The sequence below is a fragment of the Apus apus genome, chromosome 5 (genome assembly GCF_020740795.1).
Source record: "Apus apus isolate bApuApu2 chromosome 5, bApuApu2.pri.cur, whole genome shotgun sequence".
In the NCBI taxonomy this organism is placed as follows: domain Eukaryota; kingdom Metazoa; phylum Chordata; class Aves; order Apodiformes; family Apodidae; genus Apus; species Apus apus.
Genome location: NC_067286.1, coordinates 45,029,944 through 45,055,372, shown reverse-complemented (window position 1 = coordinate 45,055,372; position 25,429 = coordinate 45,029,944). Strand labels below are relative to the sequence as shown.

Below are 25,429 nucleotides of genomic sequence, written 5' to 3'. Positions count from 1 at the left end.
AGGGAGCAGACATTGTAAGAAACAAGATGAGCATGGACGTGTTGACATTGTGAAACTGGGATTAAGTTGCATCATAATAAAAATTTGCTAAACCTGGGAGAATCTCCTCATCACCTCTCTTTCGGGGGCTATGAGAGGTATGGCTCCCTGTGTAAGGGAAAAAACACTGTTTTCACATGAGGATGTTTGAAGATCCTCAGATGCTTTAATCAAGGAGTTGCTCAAATGTAGCCCTGCTCTAGACACAGGTGACATTCCTATCTCAAAGGTGGCAGCGCTTTGACCGTACCATGCCTGTGGTACATAATTGGTTTACAATTCTGTATTATTAAAATGGTGGCGCTCATTTCTCCCATTTAATTTTCTAAAATACATTCATTTACTCTTTTCTTATCTTAACAGCACTTGATAAGAAAGTGCAAAGAAGGCTTTTCCTTCAATTGGCTCATCTACACCGTGCCTCTCTCCCAGCCTTCTTCCTCCTTATAATCCCCAAGTGAAGATGAGCAGCCTGCTGCAAACATGACATCTCTGACTAGTGTCATTGCCTCCCGCCAATCTGAATGGGTGTCCTTCACTGATGAGCTGCTCCTCCCTGTTAACCCACGAGGTAAACTATCTCTGATCTTCTTTGAACTTTGTGAGATCTTCTTCTTTCTAATTAGACCAACTAATGCCATATACCTGGTATCACAGAGCCTGTCTTTGCAGTGGGAGTGCAAAGACAGAGGTTGATTTCTCTCCTGCTACCCCTACATAGTAGGATAATTTTGGCCAAAATGTAAAATGCTCTCTTAGGATGGGATTTCCCTAGCGTAGATATTCCAGGGTTTGGATCTGTCCTTCAAGATTCAAGGCAGTATCCAACTGACCATGGAGTAAGTCCTGCCTATTATAATTGAGTGCAAAACTATGCCTAGTGTTTGGCTAAAAACTACATCAGGTGAAGGACAATTTTCTGCCTACATTTAATGGCAAATGTTAGATATTTCATTTTAAAAAATAATTAATAAATGCTGATCCTACTAACCTCTGTATTTTATCTCTATGTTAGATAGCACTGAGAAGCCTCTGAAGCAATGTCTTTCTTCCTTGGACACCTCCTCAGAAGAGAACCACAATGCAGATGGAGAGTTTCAAGACCTCTCTCACACGGAGCTGGAAGATGCAGCTGAGAAACCCAAGGTGGATTCTGCTGTGCTTGGGAACAATGTGTGTCCCAGCACTGATTTGTCGTCATCCATCAGTGCTTGGGTGCAGTTTGAAGATGCACCATGGACCAGTGCTCCATCAACCCGCCCACAAGCAGGTGAGGCAAGTGGATAAAAAGGTCCATTCCAGTAATGTAACAGAATACAGTGAGAGCCTACTGGATTTTTTCCTTGCTCTTTGGTTTCTCAAAGATTGAACTTTGACTGGTTTGTACTGTATTTTAGCAGAATGTGATCAGAGTTTCAAAAAGGGCTCAAAATTTTGCTCTGGGTTGAGCTGGCAGTATAAATTGAACGTATTTTCTTTTTGTAAAGGAAATTAAAGGCTTCTATGATTCCTTTCACCTATGTCTTGACCATGGAGACTGCCAAAATGCCTTAATGGGAAAATAGTATAGTGACATTTTCAGTAGTGACATTTCTTGTGTATAGGTATAGACATCTAAAAAGTTTGATCCATTTTTGTCTCTGTAATCTGGAACTGATTGTGAACTGGTGATTGTGATCATTGTCTTTATTTGTGCATAGTCCCCATATGGTACCTATATGGTTTTTGCCAGAAGCTCACTGAGACCAACAGCTAGTGTGCCAGTGCCCATCACTACTTTCTGCTGACCTTTTATGCTATTATTTAGCAGCTGGAGAATTACAAAGACAACAAAGTTGACTCTAATTCCAGGACTGTGTGCACTTTTCTTCAAATGTAGAGGTTCTTTTTTGCATACTTTAAATGTGCATGCAAAGTCCCTGGCTTGTCTCCTCATCATATGTTAACTGATATGGCTGTATAAGCTTCTAACTTTTCTGTAAAAATGGAATTCTGTATCTACTTGCAGGAGGCTGTGGAGTAATTGAACTTTAGTTTACTTTTTCATGTTTAAATTGAGATTCTCTCTTAATAATTCCACTTATTAGTTCTAGTTATGAAAGCAGTTTAGAGTTCCATGTTCCAAGTATACTCTGCTCACTGTGTCCATCAAACACTCCCTGTGACATCTAAAATATTTCTGTCAGAAAACTTGGGTTGGCAACTTTGGGCTGAGTTTTGGGTAAAACCCAATAGTTTTCCATCTGCTCTTTTTATGCTGCTACAGACTAGTCCATTTGAGACAGTAGTTAGACCTTGTGCAGGGGAAGTGAGTGAATCTTGAGGCAAAAAAAGACTGCTTAAGATCGTCCTATGTTTAAATATATTTCTTGGTTGTTGTTCTTGTAAATACTTAACTAATCCTGGTGATAAGAGAAGGAAGAGCATCCACAACTGTAAATATGTAAAACTGAGGTGCTAAACCTGTATTTTTTAACTTTGTGGTTAGGTGATCCTTACTCATACAGGTTCATACAGCCACATATTTTCTCAAATGGAGCTGTTGGTTGCTGTGACACTGTATTTCCTTCCTAATGTTGCAATGTCCTTGTTGACTGAAAAACTCTTAAGTGCACCTTCTTAATAAATGGACAAAAAAAAGTCTTTGCTCAACCTAAATAAAGCTAGCCATAACAAAGAGACTTCCATGAAGCTAATTTAATTGTTTAATATGCGATTTCCCATCCTTAAAGGGCTATGGTCTTAAGGTATGCGCTGAGCAAAAGCACTGCCCCGTGATTTGTGTTTTCAGTCTCAGGGAACACTAGTTGTAGGCAGAGGTCTAGGATATTCAGGAGAGGTGATCAGAGAAGACTTTACAGAGAAGACTTGTCCTAAGTGATCTATGCCACTGGGAAGGTATTTACACTCTAACTTATAGCATCTGACTGAGGTTCATGGAGGAGGATGGCTCCCCTTGCAGTCACATCAGGATGTACTCCATGTACTTCTTGAGTGGGATGCTGTCATTCTTTAACTATATAGGAACACTAAGAAGGTGATGTTAGTATTTTAAATTACTTATTGATGAGCTAGTCCCACTCCTGTTCTGGACCTTGTATTATAAATGGCCAGACCAGTGCAGCTGATGGCCTCTAAATGAAAAGTTGTGGAGCAGAAGAGATGACAGCTCTTTGTCTCTGACCCTCTACTCTGAAGGGTGTTTGACACCAAGAGGTAGGATAAACCTCAGCTTTGTTGTTTTCAATTAATCTGCAGGTCACGTCTTTTTTCTATGGGTGGCAGCAAAGCTGGAGACTTTGTGTTACAACCGCGGTTCACTGACACACTCAGGGGAAAGCCCATAGTGACAGGAGTTATTCATTTCCAGTAGCAAACAGCCTGCATAAGAATAATAGTGAATAGCCAGATGGGGGAGGGGTGAAGAGTATAAAGGCTAAGTGTGGACAGACAGATCGGTGTGAGAAGGATGGCGACGTTTGAAATCTGTTTCCTGTGCAGGCAGCTGTGAAGAGCAACGTCCTGAATGCGCAGCACCCTCAGCCATGTTCTTGTTGGGGCTCCAGCACTCTTAGGAAATCATCTGTATGTCTGTCCATGCTGAAGCAGCTGCATAGCTGACTAGATAATTAACCAGGCCGATGGCCAGCATGCCTGGAAACTCATTGTGAAAAGGGCTTACAAAGTGGCATTTCCACAGTGCTGTAAGAGTGGAGAATTGGGCCCTAAGAGGGAGAGATGCTGTCTTACTCTGACCTGAAGGCTACAGTATTTTTCCACAGGTTCCTCTGAAAGCAAATATTTGTCCTAAGTGCTCACAGTCTAAAGAAATACTAATTTAAAGACAAATGCTGTATAGTGGTTATCCTTTAGGAAATACATTTAAAATAAATCCAAGGCTAATGCTGGACCCTTGTTGTCCTGGAAGAAGTGAAGATGTTATTTATAGAGTAGAAATTTAGGGGAACTGTGATGGCAAGAAACAGGGCTGAAAACACAAGCAAAGAATTCAGAAGGTGAGAATAAAGGTCAAAACCTGAGGTACAGAAATGAAAAGCATACATTGTGAGCCTCATAGGGGCAATTATCTTTATTCAGGACATTCTTGTAAACTCTTCTACCAGGTTCAGGCAGAGTAAAAGCTAGGCAAAATCTTTATTTCAAACTACTTCCGCTTTTCAGGTTATGCATAGATAACTGACAGCTGCCAAATCATGTGGATTTCTCCCTGGGAAGCAGTAACTCTTGAGTGAGGCCACAGAAATATTTAGTCACAAAAATTATGCATTGTAGTGCCCAGCTTCCTCATTTTCCTTTTGCTGGGAAAAGAAGAAATTCTCTTTTTCTCATAGTTACTATCAGGCTAGTCAAATTTGTCAAACTGATACAGCAGAAGTGAAAGATTAGATGTTTTTTGGCTCACCCAAATGTTCCTATCACAAACGTTATGTAATCTGTAAATGATCACAGCCAGCCAGTGACATAACATTGCATTTGTTGTACAATGGGCCTGCTGCTCACAATCTCATATTCTATTGGTGTTAGCTGCACTCTTGAATCCAATGAGGTATTCAGCAAAGCACCAAAATTAGAGCAAGGCAAGATCTGTTACATCATCTGTTCCACACAGCACACCCCCCTTCCCCCCCTGCTTCTTCCCAAGAGCGTTGTCTGGTTTCAAATGGCTCGAGGAACTTGGACTTCTACCATGTCCCTTGAGAGGCTGTCCCACAGTAAGGCAAATCTCAATTTAACCATTTGGTGCTGTCCTGTCTGAAAACAGGAAATACATGCAACACAAGATCAGCAGCTGAAAACTAGACTGACTGTGTTGCTGTGCTAAAATCAGAAAAATCGGAGTTCCTGTTTGATGAGGAAGGAAATTATGCTAAGAAGTTGATGGTAATAAAATGTAGGTATCAAGAAACAGTCCTCAAAATATCAAAGAGAAACAAATGCTTAAAGGTAAATCTGCATATTAAAACCCGATCCATTGTATTAGGTACAAACATGCCAAGAAAAGTAAAATGCTTGTGGAAAGATACATTTTTCAGTTTGGGAAACAGCGAGTTGATTTTCGGTATCCTACGCATGCTACAGGATTTGCATGTTAGAAGCAATTCTGGCACTGATCTTTCAGTGTCAACAGATTTCTGAGAAATTTCTGTAGCTGAAAGGCCATGACTGCATCTATTGACATTAGAGACCAAATTCCAAATTTCTAGGAAAAATACTCTGCTTCATTTAGGAATTCGGTTTCAACACTTCCAGGAATTTGGAGGGCAGCAGGAGCATCTGAAGAGGGATCGAAATATGTGTAGATGTTTACATTTGCTTGGCATTCTTTTTGAGATTGGCTCAGTATAGAGGAAAATGCACTTTTACTAGTTCCAGGGGTTAGTGTTGGGGAACGTAGAACAGTCATAGGTGGAAGTTGAGTGTAGTAAGAAAACCTGTTACAGAAAAAGCTTTCTATGGTAATGTTTTTACAAAATGCAAGTCTCTTTGTTTAGAAAAAACAAATATATTTTTCCTAAGTGGCACAACTTATCTGTAATAAAATTAGTTTTCCTTTATATTCCAGTCCTCCTCCCTCTTACACAAAGTCTGGTTTTGGGAAGCACAAAACAAGTTGACAGTGTATGAGTTATTAAATCTTGCATATTTCTAAATTAGCATGTGTTTTTCATATTGCTGTGGCTGAATTTAAATGAAACACTGCAGATATAAAATATTTTTTTAACAAAATAGTTCCACAATTTCTAAAATTCCAGTTATAAAAATACTTTAAAAAAACTTGACTCATGATACTGGGTCATGTGCATGGAGCTCAACTTTTCAGCTTGTCCTTTATGTCCAAATAAAGCACTCTGTTTATCAAAACAATTTCAGGTGAAGTTTTAAGGGTGGCTTTTCTGATGCTTCATGCCACATTTCACAAAAGGACAGAAACAGGCACTGGTGGATTTTAATAATACACTGTCATCCTTTCTCTGCAGGCATTGAGCACAACACAGTGCAGAAATACTGGAAGGAGAAGTGGGGGGTTTGGTCATGTCACTCTTAACAAAACAACTGTCAGTGTGTGCCATAAGGAGACAGATCTCTTGAATTTCATCTCTTCATCCTTAGTGATGACTCTACTCAGAAACAGCTCACTACATAGGCTTACAGCTGTACAAATATAAATATATTGGTGCCTGATCACCTGAAGGTAACAGTGCAGCTATATGAAATAAATTGGCACTTCTCTCTGACAAGGCAGGGAGCACTGTCTGGATACTCCCTCTATACAGATGCAAGGCTTCCATAATGAGGTGGTGGCTGATCATACTACTTAGATGGAATAGAGAGAGACAAATCCTTTTTAACATTATTTTGTATTAATGTTAAATAGTACCTATCTTCCTAATAAGGTATCTGTCCAAAGGTATCTGTCCTCCTAATACAGGTAGTTTCTGTGTAACATGCTGAGAAGAGAACCTCTGTGTCAGTAGTTGTTCTGTAACCGCAATATTTGGGGTGCATAGAGACCTTTGTTGATTTAAAAGGTAAACATAGAAGTACTAACTTAGAACATTTATTATGCTGACATTAAATTAGAATTAGTCTCTAGCAGTAAAACTTTCCTTAGTTGAGGAGGACTTTTTTTTATTTCCTTACTAGAGTCACCCATTCTTCCTAAGATTTGAGTGATATTGTGGGCAAAGAGTATGCAATGCGAAGAGCAGACATTGCAAATTCATAGCAGTGAATGTGTTCTGAACTCTGGATGTTGGTTAGGCAGGACTTAACTGTTTGACATGCAGGTCTGGCAGGTGAGTAGAACAGGATTTTTAGCCTACACTGAGCAGAGATGTTATGCATTTTATTCAGATTGGGGCACTCCATCCTGCATGTTCAGAAACAAAAGCCATTTATAATACACATCAATAGGTCAATTTCAATTTATTTTTATACTCCTCCTCCCATGGGGAGCATTCCTGAGATGACGACTACGTTCGAGTGGGTGTCGCAGATAGTGAATGCTTAATTAAGTGTAATTTGAAAACTTTAAAAAAAAATCTGTGATTCTGTAAAAACTCCACTCTGTTGCATAATGCAAATATTCAGATCTTGTCAGCAGTGGCAGAAACATGAAATCTGCCTGTTCTGAAGAGTCACAGCTTCTGCAAAACTTGAACAACAGGAAAATATAGAGATGCCACCATTATAGGATCTAAGGCAAACAGCTGAGTAGTGATGGAGGGTAACAGTGCCAGGCACTAGTTAAGTTGCTGTGTGTTTGTTATGAAATAACTGTGTTCCTGTGGATGGTATTTATATTTACAGTGTTGAGGTACACTGATAGAGTGTCTTTGGAATAGTTGTGATCTTCTGGAAGATTATGCTGTAAGTCTCTAACCAATACCTGTTGTTTTTTCTCTGCATCCAGTGTCTCCATCAAAAGCACCCAGCTGGACTTCCCGCTCTTCCAACTCTTCAGAGAGGCAAGCCCATGCTTCAGAGAGCAGCTGGACAACAAACTCAGAAGACACCAGCAGCCCTAGCATTGCTCCCTCCTACACAGATCTGCATTCAATTAATACTGAGGACTTGACCAGTGGTGGAACATCTGCAGCAGATTCAGCTGGTAAGGGGAAAGCCTCTAAGCTTCCATCTCAAATCTTTTTGATGCTACTCAAATTCCCTGCTCAGAAGTGAGCTACAGGAAACTGATCCAAAGCAGAACAAACTCAAGAATTAGGTAAACTAACACTTTCTTCTAGTCCAATTCCCAGAAAATCACACCTGGATTTGAGATACCCTGGTATGTGCCGGCTGTCAAAGAGCTAAATGCAGCTATGTCTGAGTGAAATACTGGAACATTTCTGGTTTTCACATACTACATCAGCTTAAGCTGATCTAGGAACTAGTTCTCAATATATTGTGGGAGAAGCTGGTTGCCTGACCTGTACTTTGGTGCAGGAGTTTTCTTAACTTGCCAGTGTATTCAGCTGAGGCAGGTCTGGCTCTGCATGCCACTCTGTTTCAGTGAGTGCCAAGACACAAATCCAGGCTGCTTGAGGGTAGCTTAGTAGCAGATTTTGATCATTTAAGTTCCTTTTATCTGACCTTGTAGGGATCTATTCAGATGGTGTTCTGACTGTGGAAAAATGTGCTGCATGGCATTGTAGTTTGATGCTCCTCAGTTGTACTCTAGATAATCTCTGAAGCAGAAGAAATAAAGCAGAGTGGTGTCACCCATGAGTTGCAGAATTAAGATGATAACTTCTAAATGACAAAGCAGATTTTCACAGAGCATAAAAAGAGCTGACACATCAGGACACAAAAAGGAAGAAAATACACAGCTCCAGGAAGAGGCATCTAAAGTATGTTGGAAGCTGTTCACCCCAAGCTGAGGAAGGTCAGTAGCTGCACAGTTTGGTGATGAAAACTGATTTGTTGATGTCATGATAGCTCATACACCTGAAGCATTTAATGTGTTTTCTCTCAGGTGGTGAATGTAACAAATATATGTGAAATAAGATCTGTTTTGGGAGAATGGAATTCCTAAGTCCCACTGAGTTCATATGCTCCTTACATAGGAAGCATATACATACATCACTTGAAAAGAATATTATTTGATGGTTCAGTGAAACTGGGATGGATGTCAAGGCAGGTGCATAGACAGCAGCATGGGAGGTAGTGACTGGGTGCTTAAGACAAAGGTTTTGTGGAGAAGCAGTATTTTTGGGGGGGTAAGTAGAGACCTTTCTTTCTTCAAATAATGCAGTTACCACAAGTTTGTCTGACCATTTTTATTTTAGAGCAGTCTGCTTATCTGTACCTCTGAGTTTGGAAACCAGAGGTAGAAAGGTAGACCAGGTAAGCTGACATTGTGTGCCAGCTGTTTGGATGCTAGCCTGAGCATCAGTTCTGTTCTGATGAGCTCATGTCTATATTAGGGTGAAGTGTAACAGTTTTCATCTGGAGTATGTGCTGTTTGGTTGATTTGGTGGAGGTTGCCAGTGGGAGGCTGTTGCCTCATGCTGTCTCCACATGAGCAAGGGAAATGAGGGATGCCCAGTTCATATGTAACTTTGTGTCATATAGAGAAATGAACAGAAAAGTGTTGCTGGCATACATAGGGAATTATTTGCTGTATGTGGCCAAAAGAGAAACTGGTACTTCAGTAGAAGCTTTGTGGGCAAACTTCTTACTCTTCTTTTTTCTAAGTCAGTCACAAACTGACATGTTTGTTAGTGAAACAGGTACAAAAAAATCATTCCAATCACCTATATATTTTTTAAAGTAAAAAAAGTATTAATGTAGATCATTAGATAAAGCATAAAGTACACTACCTTAGAGATACTGGGACTTGAAATAATAAATACACTCCAGGTATGGAGTTTGCAAAAGGGCAGCATGAACAGAGTGCATCTGTGTGTTCCCCTTTCATGGGATGACTCACAGCCCACCCCCAAAGTGTCTGCTGGCATCAGGCAAGGTTTGTGGAGTTGAGAGAGCTGAGTACATGGTGGCCATGGAACTGTTGTACAGTTCTGGCATCTTTTTTGTTGTTCCACTTCATCCTGCCCTCACAATGCATAACTGTACAAAAATGCACGGTCACTTTCTTCTCTCCTTCCTCTGTGCTCCTCTCTAGAAATTCAGTTCTTCAAACCTGACTTGATTAAAGCATTTTATCTGCATTTCTCTTCTCAAAAGACTAGCTGTCTCTCAGCCTTTAGTGGAGTTTGAGGGCCCCATCAAGGCAACAAAATAACATTTATTTTTTCCATGAAGGAAAAGAGAGGAATCTACATGCTGTGTGTGAAGGTGAAGTTATGTTGACTGTTAACCACTATGTTTACTCCAAGGTGAAGCTTGATGGAGTTTTTTACTGCTAAAAAAACAATGAAAATAAATCAGTTTTTAAAATGTACTTAGTACAGATTTTGGTCTATAGGGGGTGCTTATATTGTTTCAAACGAGAAAAACATATTGGTGAGAAAAGTGTGAAAAATTCTACTTAGTGGTCAGACACTAAATAAAATAAATATTTTACCCATGGTGAATTTATATTCCCTGAACATCATAGAGAGAATCCAGAATACTCTGTTTCATAATTTCAGCACTTGTCCTGATTTTTTTCTGCATGCAAGATGCTTGAACACCAACTGCCTGTCAGGAGTTCAGGGTATGGGATTTTGTGTGAAGCAGATGAAAGCCTGAGGCAGATCTTACTGCAGGCATACTCAGAGCTGCGTCCCAGCAGCAAGAATGCACATCATGCTCTCCAGGGCTGGTAGGCTCCAAGCAGATGAAACTGGCCGGGAATCAGCTTTCCCACAGCTGACACAAGATTTGAGTGTACAACAACTCCACAGGCTTGAGCTTTATCTAGGAAGATATCTGAGAAACATGGTAGAGACCTGAATGATCCCACCTGAGAGTTTATCCTCACTATGATGCAGACTGTAGAAAGCCTCTTGTCTGATGGAGTCAGATTAAGCTCACTTACATCCTGTAAAGGCAACAGAATTCACAGCAGTGGAGGTAAATACTGCACAAGCAGAGCTGAAAAAGATTTGCTTTTCAATCAAAGTGCAGCTAGAAGATGCTGCACTTCATTGCCTGTGCTAGTTTGAACTCTGGCACCAAGAAGCCTTTTGTAGTATCTTCGTCATCATGGAGGGCTATTTTAGACTGCAGCCGCTACCCAGTAAATTTGGGTCAAGTGATGGCAGACATCCCGTTTAATGTGGACATGTTTATATGGTTATAACAACAAGCACTTTACAACAGCTGGCATTATACAGTGTGTGTGAGGCTGTATTTGGTGCTGGTGAGGTGGCCCCTTGCCTCAGTAGCCCAAGCATCACTGTGTCACTCAGCTTGGATCAATGAGCATGGAAAGAAGCAGGAACTTTTGGCATTTGTGCTGTGCTTTGCAAGATAAGTAACACAGGACATCTCTGTTACTGATACAATACAAGTATTTATTCGTTCTGAAGCAGATGCCTGTCTCAGCTTTCAAAAAAGGTTAAATATCTACATGTCAGAGGAGCAAGGGAAAAGGCCTTCTTGTAGCTATGATTATAGATCTGGAAGCACTGTGATCTGTTCTGAGGTTGTGCACAAATGCCTCACAGCTTGATTTAGATTTCTGCATTTCACCATTCATCTCTAAAATAGTTTTTATTTCTATGAATTAAAAATAAATCTTGTCTACAAAATAAAAATAATTATATATGATCAATATATAATGAATTAGATATGCATTTGCATAGATCAGAAACTATATATTCTATTAGAAATTTAATAGAATATATAACAAAATCTGTATTATATAATAATGCTCTGCGTGTGTGTATATAAAAGGCTGATTAGCCTTGTAGACATAGGTTCCCTGATAGCTATTTTAGGTGTGTTGTTGCTAATTCTGTTGTTGTTTTTGTTGTGATTTGTATCTTAGGAGAGCTTCAGCTATGCCATGCTTGATGTTGATGGTTCAATTTGCTGACCAGTTGTTCTGTTTGGCATTATTCTGAAGCTCTGGGACTACTGGGATAATGAGGAAATCACTATGTTATTGTTTTCTGAGAACATCTGCATGTTTGGAGATAGAAGGTTGCATGTGTGGCTCCTAACTGCTCAAAACCCAGAAATTTAATAAATAGCACAAGGAATTTATTTGAAAAATGTTGTTGTTTTCAAAGTGAATTGCATGGTTTAAGGGAGTTCTGTTGCTTCTATTTTAAAACTTGTAGATGACAATTCTGGCAGGCTTAGGTCCAGCTATTTCTTGAAGTGAATGGAGGGCAAGTACTAACTTTTCAAACCTTTTCCTGATGCTTTTCTGCAGTAGTTTTCTTACAAATATTTTTTCTGTAACTGTAGCCAGCTAGACACTGAGTCCTGATATGATGATTGCGAGAGTGGTGTTCTGTAGATTTCAAATGAGCAGCTTTGAATAGATTCCTGAAGGGGCCTACAAGGAAGCTGAGGTGAGACTTTTTACAGAGGCATGTAGCAATAGGGCAAGGTGTAATGGCTTTAAACTGGAAGGGGGTAGATTTAGATTAGACATTAAGGAAAAATTCTTCACTATGAGAGTGTTGAGACACTGGAACAGGTTGCCCAGGGAAGTTGTGGTTGCCCCCTCCCTGGAACTATGGTGCTTTGAGCAACCTGGTCTAGTGGAAGGTGTCCATACCCATGGCAGTGGGGTTGGATCTAGATGTTCTTTAAGGTCTCTTCCAACCCAAACCATTCTGTGATTCTGTGTTTATACAGCTGAGCAATATGCTTGCACTGAGTGCCAGAAATAGGCTACAAGCTCTGAAAACATTCCATGTTAATTACCAGAGCAAGGGGGAAATACCATATGCTGGTGATTGCCACCTTCCACCCAGAACTGCATTTCAGTTATGTGGTGTAACTATTAACTTGTTCTGGTGTCCTGGTCCTAGACACATGAAAAAAATTCGTATGTGAGAGCCTGCCAAAGCCAACTGGAGGGAGAATGCACAGAGGAACATTGAACCCTGGCTTCAGGGAGGAGGGGACTCCAGAATACCATGAGCAAATAGCACTTCAAATGTGTTCTTGCACAACTCTGACTTGTAAGGGCTAAATTCATCACTGGAGGCAGGAGGTTTTTTTCTCCCTCACATCCAGTATCAGCCACCAGCTAGCAATTCAGGAGTTTTATATCCTAGCTGTTCCATATTTTTCTCAAGGCATTTCTAACTTCTTTAAGAGTAACGCATTGGTAGGGCAGAACCAGGAAGCTAGGTCTAGATAATTCATAGCAGTAGAAGAGTTTTAATCCCAAATCACACCTTTGTACTGGAAATCAGCTTCTCTTCAACACCTCATGGCCACTTTTAGGAATCTACAAGTTACAGAATAAGCTTGGTCCAGTCATCTGATTCATTTACTTTAAGGACAGAAGGGAGGACTATGATATCATTCTTATAATCTAATCTGGCCTCCTGTATATCTCAGGCCAAAGAACCTCACCCAGTCATTTCTGCACCAAGCTCATAAATTCAGTTTGAGATCCAGCATATCCAGAGCAAATATCTCTATATTATTTTTCTGATTCATGTCAACTGAAGCAAAGTTTTCTCTTGTTCAGCCATTTCCAACACTTAAAAACTTCAGTTTTAAAAAGGACCGTCCCTGTGCTAATACTTAAAGCAGAACTGAGATGTCACTGAGCTCAGCTCTGCCAACTCTTGTCTCCTCAGCTGGAGCTAAATGTAGTGTCCTAACCTCAAATGACTCTGTATCTTCCACATCTATGCCCCAAAAATCACACTTATTAGTTATGCCTCTATTGTTCTGCCTCCCAAGGAAGAGTAGTTGAAGCTGCTGTAGAACTATCGGATTCTTGCTTTTTCTTCAAGAACAATGAGGAATTTCAGGGAGCAGGAGGAGGGGATATAAGATTTCTCTCATAGCAGGAGTTAGAAGAAAGCTCAAGAGTGTCTGCTCCTTCTAATTCCTACTAGGCTGAGTCTTACCCTGCTTACTCCTCTGAATTAATCAGGCCTCCCTTGCTCCTCCACATACTGAGAGCACCAGGTCTAAGACAGGGAAGAGGGAAAGTATAAAAGAAGAAACTAGTAACATGAAAAAACAGGGTCTGATTTTCATTATTCCTTAGAAATGTTTTAATTTCAAACATTTTTATTAAAAACATAGTAATTTTGCTGTTTAATGGAGGTTTTTCTTGCCTGCATGCCAACATAGAAACAGTTCTTATCTAATACATGCCGTTTGCCCCATGCTGGAGACAGCTGAAGGATCATGTCTTAGTTCAGGTGCTGATTTTTCTCCTCATGGCTGTTCTGAACCACAGGCTATAGTAACTGTGGATTTGTAGGAGGGTTATACTTTGTTATGAGAGCTAAGTGCTGAGCCTGCATCATGTTCTTGGTGAAGTTCACTCTTTCCACAGCTATTCACTGATGGTTTTATATAGTCAGAGCAACTGAAAGAAAAGCAGACAGAATTCCAGCCCCAGTCATGGGACTGGCCTCCTGATCTCCCTTTGTGCAGGCAGTATCCCAAGAGAATAGATGTGGGGAGATGCTTTGTAGTTTATCTCATGCCAGTGAGGCAGACTAGGGGTACGAAGCCCTCTATTTTTGTTTGTAAGGCTGTGGTTCCTCAGCCACAGTGTTTACATTGGCTCCAGTTGCTCTGTAATGCAGTGCAGAAAGCCACATGCCTATGTGATAAGCCAGAGGAGTTCAGTAGGAGATTTTGCAGCTGGGCAGAACATTTCAATTTGAAGCTTAATTGGCAATGGAATGCTTAAGTGCAGCAGCTATCTGTGATTGCTGTGTTGAAAGAGGAAAGACTAGGTTTGTTTGGAGCAATTCTACAGGATGCTAAATACCTTCTGAACTTAAAGCCTCTGGGAAAAGTATCAAGGAATCTCCCCACATCCAGTTCATGGGAGTGGAAAACATCAGTGACAATCTTCTGCAGTGTTATGTCGCCTTTTGCATTTAGTTTTTGGCAGCATGCTGCTGTACCACTGACAGGAGGTGAAAATGGCCATAGAGTGATACGGCAGTGGTGCAGCACTGTCCCAGCCCCGTGCTGCACAGTGGTGTTGCTGGTCCCTTGTGGAGCTGGCTGCACCCCAGGAAACCCAAGTCTGCAGCTCTCAGACAGTAGCAGGGTTCACTGCATGGAGAAATTACCCCCTTGAGAACTCACATATTCCACCATTAATTCTAAGTGGCAGAGAATTAAGCAAGGTTTCAGTGGTAGTACTAATTAACAAGAGCTGTAAATCATTTCATGTGCCCTTAATTAGACATCCCAGTTCTGTGTGGAATTTCCTGTCTGAATATGAAGTGGCTGAATAGAAGCAGCAGTGTAAAACAGCAGGTGAAAAGGGTGGCAGGAGCAGACAGCAAGTAAGGATGAGAAATGTCCTGATGCCCGAATGCATGGATTTGCTTGTTTCTCCCTTACTGTGATATCATCTGAAATCTAAGAAAGACTCAGGGGATCACTGGACTGTGCAGCACAGGAGACCGCGAAGCACAGAAATTGGAAAAGTGCTGATGAACACCTTTGGGGAGTCAGTTGCAGAGTCACCTTCTCAAAGAACTGTGGGATAAAATGGGAAGCAAGTTTTTAAAAACAAGAATAATGTAGGAATTATTTAAGCAAAACCTCTAGCTTCTATGGTGACAATTTTTTTTGTGCACACTTAGAACTTTTGTGAGATTTTTGGGGTTTTATGTCCATTTTTATCAGAACTGCCTCCTTTGTTCTTCTATTTGGCTTCAATGTTAGGGAAAAGATGTAGCACTTTCTGCCCTTTCAAGACAGAAATTAACAGAGTTGGATGGAAGTACTGTAGGGACATGGCTGACATATGTCTTTACTTCAATATCTCCATTTTCTAAATGATCTACCCCTCATCAAACCAAATAATGCTGGACCACAGATATGACCTGAATTTTGCATAATAAGACTGTTCATCAGTTATTAGAAGCAATTTGGTCTTAATTGCCCTTATGTTTGACAGATGAGACCAATATCCTCTGCCTCATCTTAGAGCAGGTAAAAATTGATATTTGCATTGTGACAGTGCTTGTTACATGAGAGGAACAGGAGACTTCATGCTACTTTCTTTCTTCATTCTGGTCTTACATACCAAGGGTGATCCTGGATTTTGTGATGTGGATGTCAGTCCAATTTACTTGTTAACTTCCTAATGTTACTGCACTAAATCTTCTGGAAACTGATTTGAACGCTTAGGATTTGATTTTTATAAAATCTCTTTCAAGTCCTCAGCACCTATTGTGAAGGAGTCCGTATCTGGGTTTGGCACCTAAAACTGCTTCCAAAATACTCAAGTCCCAGCTATTTCTGTTATGGTGCAACAGAATTTTCAAATAGCTGCAGCTCTGTGTGCTCCTCTCCAATCTAGCCATTCAGTTTATTTCCTAGGAGATTAGAGATCCTTGCAACAGGTGTCCTGTAATTCTGTGTCCTCATGCACATTACAGGCTTTGTAGAAATTATGCCATTTAAGTGCAGACTCTAGTCACCAGTTTATTGAAGCTGGTGTAATTTCACATGTAGCCATTTCTGAGAGCTTTAAACATGATTCACTTAAGATCACAGGAATGGAAGCTATTTCCCAGGATGCTGGTGTAAATGTATTCATGATCTATTCACATGTTCCTGTGCCAATACTGTCATTCAAATAGCTTTTTGCACTCTCCAGTTTAAGCCCTTTAATACATTTATACAGTGTAGTTATATTTCTCTCTGTTTTCATTTGCAAAACTGACTGAGACAAGGTTTTCAATATTCTGGTTCTCTATTCTCCTCCTCATCCTAGCAAGCCATTCTCAGCTGTGTTCTTGTTTGAAATAATCTTTCTTGTATGTAGTGACCAATCTGTGCACAAACTGAAGTCTCATCGTAGCCTGATATCAAGATATTACTGTTTCCCCATCTTCTGGAGTTCTCTCCTTGATACATCTCAGGGTCTTATTTCATTTTGTACAAGTGAATCAGGCAAGTACCCTTTCACTTTATTCACATTGACTGCCTATATCCTAGATTACTTTCTCTCATACATAATTTATGAGTTTCTTCACTATAACAAATATATCTCTCCTTAAATGCCTGATTGTGAACTCTGCATTATTACATTTAATCTAATTTCTCTTACCTTAGTCCTCAAGATAAGCCCCTCCTTTCAGTATGATGTTCAGAGCTTTCTTTATATACAGTTCCTCCTAATTGTGTGCATTCAGCAAATACCATTAGCATGTTAATTTCTGTGTCATTATCATTATTTTAAAATAAGGATAAGCATAGTCTTAACTATGTAGTCTTAATCAAGAAATTCTACTTGTAGCTTCTCTAAGCTAATAATTCTCTTAAAACTCAATAGCTATCTTCCTTTTAGCTTGGTTTTTACTTGTCTTAATACTGGTATCAGTCTTCACTTTAGCTCCTTCCCAGATGGCACATCATCAAACACTTTTTCTAATACAGATTTATTTTTTCTTCAGAAAATCAGTTGTCAAGGAAATCTGTTACGTTTGGCTGGAACAAACTACCTCTTTTAAAGCTAGCTTTCATCCTCTTTTTTATCTTCTGTGTTTCACTTTTTCCTTCCAAAGCCTTGCATACTTTTGCAGTCAGATTTCAGCTTATACTGTCTGAAGTAAACTTACAGTTACTCTAAATTGTAGTCTCCAGTTGTATGGTACCACCCCATCTGAACTGATTATTTTAAAATCCTTGTGATGAAAGCTGTACTTACATATGTCAGTTCTTTCTGAGTTTAGGAATGAAGCTTATCAGACCTCCTCATCTAAGCACAGAAACCTCTCCAAGATGTTTTCTTACTTCATTAATGTTAATGTCCATTTCCACTTTCTCCTTTTGGTTATCTAGCCTACCTCCTGTGCTCTTAACCATGATGTTCTGCATCATCGTTCTTATTAAAGAGCAGTGCCAAAGTATTAATTATCTTTGGCACAATATCTAGGTGTGTTCGTGTTTAATTATCACCACAGCCCCACTTCCTTGCTCTTTATGTATGCATATATGTAGTTTGCTTTAGCTCCAATATGTAACATGACCACCAAGATAACTTGTGAGAAAGGTAGGACCTGTTGAAGCCCAGCTTTCCAGGTGAACTGGTCCTGGCTTTATTGAGTTATTACCGTCATTAAGAGTTCTAGTTGTAGGACAGAATCAAACAAAAATAATTCCTCCTTTTGGTGGCTTAAACATTAGGTCAGGGATGAAGCTAAAACTGCTTTAAAAATAAAAATATTAGGGCATGTTCCCTTTCTGTCAGGTTTATGCACTGATTAGTGCATGTATAATTAAACTAACATTGGGGAGTGAAGGAAAGAAACACCTTCAGCGTTTACATCAGTGCAGTGACACAACTGTATTACTGTGTACAGTGTATTCTGGTCAGGGGAGAACACGGGGCAAGGAGCTGGGGGTGGGCAGTGTGGGCAGACGTGGCCAGTGCTGGGGAGAGGGGCTGTGCATGGGTGAGAGACCTGACATAACAGGGAGCTGTGTTTGGGGTCAGCAGACCCTCCTCCTCCGCTTCTCTTCCACTCCTTAGTGCCTCCTGCTTTGCCATTCTGGAGGGTACAGAACCTATCTCCATAACATCCCATGCTTGTCCCCTCACAGTCAAGGCTGGGAGCATGTGGGTAGTAGGGGCCAGGGTCTGTTTCCTCTGCTGAAAGGGGAGAAAGGAGGGCCAAGAAAGATGAGTAGAGCAGGAGCCAGAGGCTTTGTGGTCCATCTCCTGTTAAGGGTGTGGGAACTACTGCTTGCAGGAGAACCTCCCACACCCTTGGCAGGACCGGAGCAAAGACCATAAGGCTGGGGCAGGTGGGAATCAGCTGCTGGAGGCAGAGCAAACCATCCCTGTCACTGGCACAGGACAGACAGCATTCTGCCACACCTGGCAGTCCAGTACCGTTAGCTGTCATTTGCTTTCTGCTTTTAACTGGCTTTGCAGTTAAACTAAACACAAACGTGTGCACTGGCACTCAGAAGAGACATAAATTCTCCAAGCGTAGACCATCAGATTCTGACCTCTGTGGGCGAAGCCATCTTCTCATTGCTTGAAATCTCAGTGTGGATTAGTCTTTGAGAAGGTAGGTGCCTGTAATAGGCACCTTTTGGCTCCAGCCCTGGCGTTTGTTGATTGTTTTCACAAACATGATAATTACGAAGTGCACTGTTTCCTGAAACATCCTCAGGCAGATTTTGGAGCAATGGAATAACTTAATGTATAAGCAGCATACGCAGATAAATTAACCCTTGAGTGTCTTCATCGGTCCATACCAAAAGTGAGAAGTGTAGGACAAGCGAAGATCAGTGGTTACTAACAAAGAATAACTCGTACTGTACAAACCAGGCATATTGAAGTAGGTGTTTCAGCAAGTAACTGTTTTGATTATTATCTGAAATCTAGATAATGTATGAGCTTAGACTTGCCCCTTTCCCAGGTTTCAGGTTATATTAAAATGGATGTTTAAAAGTCCTAATTTTCTGGTGTCATGAAGAGAATGGCTCTCTACAGCAACACTGATGTGGCAAGAGGGAGCCAGATACCTCTGAGTCTGGGTTCAAACAGATCTGATAGATCTGTGAGTCTTTTGGAAAGGGGGTATATGCCATACTGTGATTAACTGCAGATGTCTGATAGTTAATCTGTACAATGCTCTGTACACAAAGAACAGGTACTTAGTGCAGGCAGATGCCAAGTTTCAGCTATTTTCCATGATCTTTTTTGTGTCCCTAATTTGGAATCGGTATTCTTTTCTGGAAAAATTTCATGTGGTTGCACAATGGTGAACGTGCTCTTACAAGATATATGTGGTAAGAAGAGTGTCAGTTTTTGAATGAAGTGGAATCATTTCATGTTCTTGCATAAACACCAAGAATATTCTTGATTCTGTTCATCAAAACGTTTAGCCCAGTCCTCCTCCTGAGACACCCAATGGAAATGTCAGTTTGGTGCAAAAAGTAGGATTTTTATATGTTTGTGCATTTTTATGCTGTGTGGTAGGCGTGAGTCTTCAGAAGGGATTGGGTTGGAAAAGGAGCATGTGTCAGCATGCAGGCTGCAGAGGCACACAGTCTGTCCAGCAGGGCAGACAGCTGGAGGGTGTCCACGTATTTGACACACCAGCCAGAGTGTCAGCTTCACTGCTTCACAGAACACTATCTCCAGCACAGCAGGCTGGCTTGGGAAGTGGGACATGAGGTTGGCTCAGGGTGCTTTGCTGGGCCTCCTCTGCAGCGGGCCCTTCAGCCAGCCAGAATTGGGATCTGGGTGGAAAAGCTTGCACAAAAGAAGTAAGGGGGCTTTACTGGAAGCTTTGCTTTCATGAACCTGTCACTCCTCCTCCCTTGGATTGATTTGTTTGTTCAGGCTTGGTTGCCTCCAGCAACACATTATTAGCATGAACTGTGGTGTATCCTGGGAGACCTGCAGGATTCCCTGCAAACCTTTTGAGTTCTTTGTCTCTGAGGAGGGAGAGGCACAGAGGCATTTCACTCTGTTGACGCAGTTATGTGTACATTGTTCCCCTTTGAATGCTGGTGTGTCTCCTCAGCAAATTCTGTAATTGGACTCCACAGTCAGTAGAATATACTTTTCTTGATAAAGCCACTAAGCTGCACTGCTTTAAAGGCTGTATTTGAAACCAGGCAGTCTACTTTGCTTAGCTGAGAAGGTTCCAGCAGAGCTGTGAACTTGTTATCTCTGTATACATAGGTCAGTCCTTGGTGGTGGTAGACTTCAGGCTTTATGGGTATGTCTAGCCTTAAGGTAAATACAGATTGCGTCATTCATGAGCAGCTTTCTGCCTGATTTAGCATGACTAAGAAAAGAGTGAAGACACAATGATGGAGTAACAGCATGGGTATGGACTTGGGACTCTGCTAAGATCATATGTCTGCTAAAACCTGTGTCACTGCAAATTCTTCACATAGAATCAAGGATTACAAGAGCCTCCCCGTGATGTGGCCAAACCCCATAGGTACACTTTCCATCTCTGCTCAGTTTGAAATTACAGGACTCATTGATTTTCCTCAGAAATCTGCTTCAGCTCCTTTGGCTATTTTGTGCCTCAGACTTGCAGGGACTAGTCTATTTGTCTCAGCATAGCTAAAAATTGTGAAAAGCACTTGATTTCCTGATGAGTTACGTATGTGTCCAGAGATGGGCAGTGTCAGATGAACTGATCTCCCATAAAGGTCAAGGCAGGTTAGTAAGGAGAGGTCAGGTTGCCAGTAGTTAAGGCATCAACACCAGATGGCATCTTGATAACCGAGCAGAATCAGAGGCAAGGCATGCAGTGTTTTTCCAGGAGAGTGATGCTGGTGGTAACAGGGGGCTACTGGGAGGGCACAGGGGTTAAGTAAATACAATGAAGGTGTCTTCTTGAGTGTGTTCTGTTTTCGTCAGACAGTTCAGTTAGCAAGACATTGATGCTGAAGGACCATGCAATTTCTTCTGTGTGCATTTTGCAGGAGTTTTGCAGGGAAGGACACCCAGAGTAGCTGGTTTCTAGAGGCTGTAATGCAGAGCTGTGAGCATAATGCAGGCTGTGCTCCCTGTCCTGCAAGGCTCCACTGTACTTGTGCAGAGCTGGCTGCTGCCTGCAGCTGAGGCTCCAGCTCTGCCCTCTGTCCCCTGCCAAGGTGTCCCTGGCCTGGCAGGGGCTGGGGTGCTGCTGGGGCAAAAGTGTTAGCCGTGCTTGGTTGAGATTGACAGTCCAGCTGCATCCACAGAACAAAACCAGTTTGTCTCGCGCATCTGAGCAGCCCAAAAGCTGAACTAATGGAGCCAACAGGTGTGGAGGGAGAAATGGGAAGGGCAGAAGCATTTTGCCTGAGCCAGTAGCTCCTTGTCTGCTGGATAAAAGGGAAAAGCAAGTCAGTAGGAATCAACACATCCCTCATGGCAGAGAGAGGAGAGCAGAGCAAAGGCACTTGAGATTAACCTGTTACTGCCTGGGACTCACTTCCAAGGAAACCTCAAGTCAAACAGCATGGGACCAGGTCCCAGCAGGCTTCTCTTTCTTCTCTTTCAGAAACCCAGCTTAGGTGCCTCTTGATTTCTTTTTCCAATAAAAAAGTGAGGATGAAGGAAATGTGATGATGTATGGCTAGGCTATACTTTTCCTGTGCTTGAATTCCTTCTTACTATGTTAAGTAGTGAACAGCTTTGATCCACGTGTTCCAGCCCATCCAGTGCTTTATGGAAAAGTTTAGTAGTGGCTCTGCTACTCTGCCTGCCAGTACTTTCTGAAAAGAAAAGGGAGCCAGCAAAGGCTTCCTAGTGAAAGGCAGCTCTGTTTCAGGTATGATAATTGTAAACGATACTGCTTCTCTACGTGTCCTTGCGGTTTTAGAGAGATAAAGGCATTTTTCACCTGCTGATCTTTGTACACTTCTACAAAAGACTTCGTATTCTTTCTCAGAGGTGACTGCTATTTCGCCATACAGTTTGTACTTCATTAGAGAAGTCCATGCAGTCCTCTGGGATCATTTGGATTGGAAACTGTAGGCTTCATACAAATTTCTAAAGTTGTCCGGGATTTTTTTTTTTTGCTATGTTACATGACTTTGATACACCTGTGATGCAGAGAGATTCTGGGCAGAGATAAAACTTTGCCTTCAATTACTGAAATCTCTAAAATCTGTCACCTAGCTCTAAGGAGTGCTCTTTTACCCACAAGATCCCTTGTCCCTTCCTCCACCTCTGGATTTTCTCTCTTCCTGTTCATTTTTCCTTTTCTAGGTGCTGTGTTACTTCTATTAATTTCCAATTTTAAATAACTTAAATGCTAAAGAAGTGTGATGCCAGCAGCTTCAACTTGTTCCTAGTGGGTGAACCTGCTGCATCTTGCCGTCTGACAGTGAAGGTAAAAAGAGCCTGTCATTCCCCTTTACTTGGCAGAAGACCCTTCTGCATGCAGAAGTATTTCTTCATATTCTTCTTAAGAACTTAAATTGCTGTTTATTGAATGGGTAATTACATTAGAACTGTTGCAAACCAATGAAGTAATGGTACTCTTTGAGAAAACACATACCAATTATTGCAGTAGCTAATGTGTGCCCTACGGTGTCACTTAAAATTAATCAGTGATGATAATTTTTGTACCTTAAAAGAATCTGAAACTGCAGTGTGTTTCTAGACACTTTCTGTGTTGTGCTTTAGGACTTTGACTCTTGTATCTGGATTTCAACTGTTGAATAAGGGTGTTACCTTTAAAATTCAATTTTCTGGATGGAAATCGTGTAGCTATTTTAATTTTTCAAAATTCATTAAATCATTCCCCCACCTTCCAAAAAAGATAAATAATTGGTATTTCCTTTAACGTCATTACTTTAGTCCCACTTAAATTGCATGAATTGGGAAAATGTGACTCAAGTCAGTGAGCAGATGATCACAAGACTTAATAGTGTAATCACCTACAGTACCTCATGCAACATGCTAGAGAGCCACCTAATACAGTCAAGTTCACTAGAGTCACACCAAACCTGTCATATAAGCAAAATGAAAGTGTAAAATAAGTTCTTGTGCCATTTTTAATCTAATGCATAGTAATTATTGGGAGGTAAGTATTTCTCACTATTTGTCCTGAAAAAAGAAAGAAGCTAACACTCCCTTCATATTCCTTTATTTCTTTGTTTTAAAAGCCTTCAACTCGGAAAATCTCAGCTCTATTTGGAAAATGCCAAGCCTTCTGTTTTTTCACAGAAATGGAGTTGACTTCGTGATGTGTTTTAACAAAGCCAGTTTCCATATTGACTATGTGCAACCAAAGGGGAAGATGTTTAAAGGAAAAACACTATGGTGAATATACAGAAATGGTTAAGTTCTCCAAGCTGTATAGTGAATCTGCTAGTATATTTTACTTTAAAGTAAATGTCAGGTTAACACCTGTACAAAATAATGGACAAATGGTGAAAATATGTTGGAAAATAACTGCTAGAATCACTAAGGCAATGATCTATGGCCGTGGTATCTTGCTATCTTACTGTCCTCTGTGATGAATGGCAGGACTGTCGATCATTCTTTTTATTACTAGCATATAAGGATAAATTAATTTTTAATTCCTGTGATGAGATAAAATTATGGGAACAGTGAAGATACTCCAATATAATTTCCTACTGTGTGATTACTCCCACAGAAATTTGAATACAAAGGCTGCCTTTATCAAGTGCATGTTTGTTTTCCTCAGCTTCTCATACTTTACAATTTGGCTATGAATTTTAAAGAGCATCAAATGGAGCAGAGATTAGAAATTAGCACCCTTTGTGTCCAACTGAAAGCAGAGCAGCCTCTTTAGGCCCTGCAGAGTTCTTTGCTTATAAGGCTGACTGAACAAGTCTTTATTAAGCTTCCTGTTGCTGGGCTGGAGAATTTGTTTGGCCCCATCATCTGTTCAGACCATGACCTGGACAAATCAACCGTGATGCCTCGAATGTGAAAAGCCTTTGTTCGGCTTGTCATGTTCTGAACACAATTAGTAGCTCTGCAGCTTGTCTCCTTGGGCTAGGTAGGGTCACACCATCCCTTGGTGTAACTATTGCTCTCAAGGTAAGCCACTTGGAGCATCCCTTAAGTGATTCAGCAGCATGCGAGTTTAGGCATGTAACTCCCAATCCTATAGAAATGAGCAGCAGATGAGGATAAAGCTGGTTCCCCCAGCTGTCAGTCACTGTCTGTGCTGGCAACCTGCTATGAAACGTAATAGGCCAAAGGTTCCTCTAAATTGGTGTAGAGAAACTTGGTTATGCAACATGTCTGTCATTAGGGAGGCTTTTCGCCACTTCCAAACACTGTGGTGCAGATGTTCGCCACCTATTTATTCAACCAGGAGTAAGTTACAATAGGTGTGACTTCTGTGTGTCATGGCAGACTATATACAAGCCTGATGAAAAATCACCTTCCACTTGAAGATAAAGTTATTACAACTAATACCAAATAAAGCAGAGAGCTTTTTGTAATAGTCATTAAAGCCTTAGGTGTTGTTTCACAAATCTGTAATTTCTTGAGTGTGTCAGAATTTGCTTTGCTCCAGAAGAATGAAAGGCCAAGGTTTCAAATTGTGTTTCTTCTTCATAAGTCCTGAGGATGATGCATTTACTTTGGCACTGATTTTGTTGCTTCTTCAAATTAGGTATCTGTTCCCTTTGGTGTTACTGCAGTGGATGGAGTGGTATGATGCCCATTCATTACAGTAAGGAGTTAAGATTTCAGATTTCTTCCCCCAGGCACTGGTTGAAGTCTTTCCCTTTTATGTGCCTTAAAGTCACAGGGCAGAGGAAATATGCAGCAGGTGAGCCAGAGTGCTCCCTCTTTCTATGTGTCTATTAATATGTGTGCATGTGCATGTCTACATGCTCTTTATTTGTAGATTCTTTCAGGACATCAAACAGAAATCAAACTCATGGGTTTTTGTTGCAAATAGTTTTGTTGTTTTTTTTTTTTTTCTGAGCATCCCTGTCATGGTTTGGGCCTAACACAACAACAAAGAACCAGCCACATGGCTGCTCACCCAACTCCCCCTCCCTCCACAGACACACACTGGGATGGAAAGGGGAAAGGCCAACTTAGCAGCTCATGGGTTGAGACAAAGGGCAAGGAGGGTTCTTCACCAATTAAGATCACGGGCAAAACAGACTCAACTGTTCTGTGAATTTAATTTCACACTAATCAAATGCACACAGGACACAGACAACACAAAGAGCACTCCTTGTATAAGTTACCCCCACTCCTGTCTTCTTCCCAGACCCAAATTACTTTGTTCCTGATTTCTCATTTCTCTCCCTCCTTCCCCCCAGCAGC

At 41.0% G+C, this 25,429-nt stretch overlaps 1 protein-coding gene across 4 annotated transcripts in view; it reads left to right on the top strand.

Annotated features, from left to right (window-relative positions):
• STON2 (stonin 2) overlaps window positions 1-25,429 on the top strand; it is a 78,616-nt gene that overhangs the window by 14,060 nt on the left and 39,127 nt on the right. For all 4 annotated transcript variants that reach the window (XM_051620208.1, XM_051620209.1, XM_051620210.1 and 1 more), the window contains exons 2-4: window positions 403-610; window positions 1,055-1,309; window positions 7,475-7,672. In XM_051620208.1, coding sequence (XP_051476168.1) covers window positions 523-610; window positions 1,055-1,309; window positions 7,475-7,672 — 541 coding nt within the window. In that variant the 5' untranslated portion in view covers window positions 403-522. The remainder of the gene's footprint in view (window positions 1-402; window positions 611-1,054; window positions 1,310-7,474; window positions 7,673-25,429) is intronic.